Source organism: Phragmites australis, chromosome 10, assembly GCF_958298935.1.
Source record: "Phragmites australis chromosome 10, lpPhrAust1.1, whole genome shotgun sequence".
NCBI lineage: Eukaryota > Viridiplantae > Streptophyta > Magnoliopsida > Poales > Poaceae > Phragmites > Phragmites australis.
The window spans coordinates 32,270,926-32,273,926 of record NC_084930.1 but is presented as its reverse complement, the minus strand read 5'-3'; the positions used below and the strand labels follow the sequence as shown (position 1 = coordinate 32,273,926).

General features: G+C 50.4%; 1 protein-coding gene across 1 annotated transcript; it reads left to right on the top strand.

Moving 5' to 3' along the window:
* The first annotated feature begins 852 nt into the window (after positions 1-852).
* Positions 853-2,789, top strand: LOC133930254 (adenylyltransferase and sulfurtransferase MOCS3-1-like). The gene is made up of 3 exons (XM_062376904.1): positions 853-1,296; positions 2,194-2,313; positions 2,397-2,789. The coding sequence occupies exons 1-3, from the start codon at positions 853-855 to the stop codon at positions 2,787-2,789; spliced, it is 957 nt and encodes a 318-aa protein (XP_062232888.1).
* Positions 2,790-3,001: the final 212 nt, after the last annotated feature.

The window sequence follows — 3,001 nt, the reverse complement described above, 5'->3', positions numbered from 1 at the left end:
GCGGTTTTAGCGGTTGCCTGATACTTCCTGCACAACATTCACAAAACTCCAGTAGCTCAGCGTCGCCTTCACTCGCTTGGACCAACATCGCAACGCTCTCTAAACGAATCAAGAACGCATTGCATAAACAAATGAATGATGGAAAAATGTGTAAATGATGCATACTTGGATAATAATATAGTGACGTGTTTCAAAAACATTTACAAAAGACCGCCAAAAGATTATGGTTTCAAAGTTTGAAACCCTGGACAAGGTAACCTAAGTACACATAGCCTTGAATGGCTAGTGGTCCGACCGACATGCAAGTGGCAATCAGACCGTCGACCAACTTTCATATCGACCCTAACGACGGTCTGACTCTTAAATTCAGATATTTTGATCTGACCTACTGACGGTTAGACCGGCTCTAGTGGCGGTCAGACCGCTAGACCCTGCTGACAGTACCTTCGTGGGATCGCCGGTGAGAGCTCCGGCAAAACCTTTAACGATGAAGGGCACCAAAATACTTCATAGGAATAAGGGAACATATTTTATGATTGTCCAGACAACATGCACGGTCACAACTAAAGTGTGGCTTTTGCTGTAAGACACAATTTTTTTTATATATGCTGATGGACACTCTAAAAATATGGATATTTGCCAAAAGACATCACAAACATTAAAATATTAATATCCGCTCTAAAACAGGATCAAATGTCATTTTTGCCCTTGGGCCCGCATGTCAAATTTATCTTCTACCTCCTACTCCCTTTTCTCTTCTCCTTTCCTCATCCCCTCTCAAATGTTCTTCTCGCATGGCGGAGGGCCGACCGTCACCGAGCTCAAGCCAAACGGTTGCGGGCATTAGCATCCATGGAGCGTGGGAGGCTCTTCGCGGCCTCGGCTCGATCGGGGATGGCTCAGAGTGGCCGTCGATGGCAAATCTCACGGCGACCATGGATTGATGGGGAGCTGAGCCATAGCTCGACCAAAGGAGGGCAGCAGCGTGTCGAGCACACGAAGGCGAACTTAGCTAGGGGGAATTCGATCAATAGGCCCTACCAGAGCACGGTCGACGACGGTGAGACGGCACGGCGGAGCGAGGTTGCATGGGGGAGGGTCGGCTGTCGTCAAGCTCGAGCCAAATGGCCGCTGGCATTGGCATCCATGGAGCGTGGGTTGGCTCTTCGCGACCTCGGCTCGGTCGAGGATGGCTCAAAGCAGGCGGTCGACGGTGAGGCGGCTCACGACAACCATGGAGGTCAGCGGACGGAGAAATGGCCAGTGCGACTCGGTGGGATGCAGATCCAGGACAATGTAGGGTCAAGGGGATATGCCAAGGGATGATGAGGATGTGGGAGAGAGGGATTGGATGATGGCTCATCGTGGAGGATGAATTTGACGGCAACGCATGTTGTCCTTTGGCTGGAGGTGGAGAAGAAAGGCCGTGGCGCGACAACTTCCAGTGGGGAGAGGGAAAATGGATGGCGGCCAAGGCTCCATGGTCTCCTGACGATCTCCTTTGCAGTAGGTCGACGACGGAAGAGCCTTGGAAGGCGGTGGTGAGCTCGGTCGGCAGAGAGGACGTGGGCGAGCACCTTGAGCGCGCAGAGGGAGTCGGCGTCGGGGGCAACTGGAACACGGCCCGACCGTACAACAACGCGACACAAGGCGGTGTCAGGAACAATGTGACGTAGGCATTCGGACGGACACGCTCGACAGCAGCTGCAAGAACACGCACAACAGAGCTTGGCCACCGGGCGGCGGCACCACCTCGGCGCGACACAAGGCTCGACCACCGGGCCACAACCCGACCATAGGGTGGCAGGAGGCCGGCTGGGCTGTAGCCTCTAGGACAGGCGGTAGCGCATCTTGCGAAGGGCGACGATGGCTCACGCTAGGGCAGCGATGGCTCTCAGGAAGGGGGCGGCGGCAGCTCTCTGGCAGGGCGGAGGTGGAGAGATGGCAATAGGGAACGAGACGAGAGGGGGCACACGGTGAGCCAAGGGTATCTAACGTCATTTACAAAAATTTCTTTCACCCAAATCACAGGATATAGTATTTTAATGTAGTATTTTAATGGCTAGAGTGTGTTCTATCAAATAATCATATTTTAGTAGTGTCCGACAGCATACATTAAAAAAATCGTATCCTGTAGTAAAAGCCACACTCTATTTATGTCCTGTAGCAAACTTTGCCTACATATTTTTGCAGGTTAAGATACATGGAAGCTCACCACTTTGCACCATTTGTGGCAAAAATTCAGATTTCACAAAAGAAGATTTTCAAAAGTTTGATTATGAGAACTTCACGCAATCGCCAATGTCTGGTAAGGTAATGTGAATTGATGCAGGGTGAACCATCGTGAATGATCTTGAAATTTATGTTTGCTTCACCTACTGTTTCATTTATTGCAGTCAGCGCCCAACGTGAACCTTCTTCCAGAGAGTGCACGGATCACTTGCAGATATTACAAGAAACAGGTTGATAGTGGCAAACCTCATCTATTGTTGGATGTACGACCCGCACATCACTTCCAAATAACTTCAATTTCCCAATCTCTGAATATCCCACTCTTAGTGCTGGAGGAGAAGCTGCCTACGCTTCAAACTCTCTTACTGAAGGACTCGAGGGAGGCATCAGTGTCGAATAAACTGTCTCCCATATACGTCGTTTGCAGAAGAGGCAACGACTCGCAAAGAGCTGTCCAGCTTCTCGGCGAGAAAGGGTTCCTTTCTGCGAAGGACATAATAGGCGGCTTGCAGTTGTGGGCACAAGATGTCGATCCCGACTTCCCAGTGTACCAGTGAAATGGACGTAACAATTAACTTCTGGCTGGCACATTTGAGGATTCATGCTCATGGTTGAACCCTGACATGAGACTGAGCTTGTGGGGCTGAGCGTTGCTATTGATCTCAGGTGAAGGTATTCTTGGCTCTCTCTCTCTCTCTCTCTCTCTCTCTCTCTCTCTCTCTCTCTCTCTCTCTCTTTGAGGTACTACCATGTACTGTAACAGTTTGGA

Coding starts and splice junctions, on each gene's coding strand:
- LOC133930254 (XM_062376904.1), top strand. CDS start 853: ATGGAGCGTGGGAGGCTCTTCGCGGCCTCGGCTCGATCGGGGATGGCT. Junction 1,297..2,193: donor GGATGCAGATCCAGGACAAT/GTAGGGTCAAGG, acceptor ATATTTTTGCAG/GTTAAGATACATGGAAGCTC. Junction 2,314..2,396: donor AATCGCCAATGTCTGGTAAG/GTAATGTGAATT, acceptor CATTTATTGCAG/TCAGCGCCCAACGTGAACCT.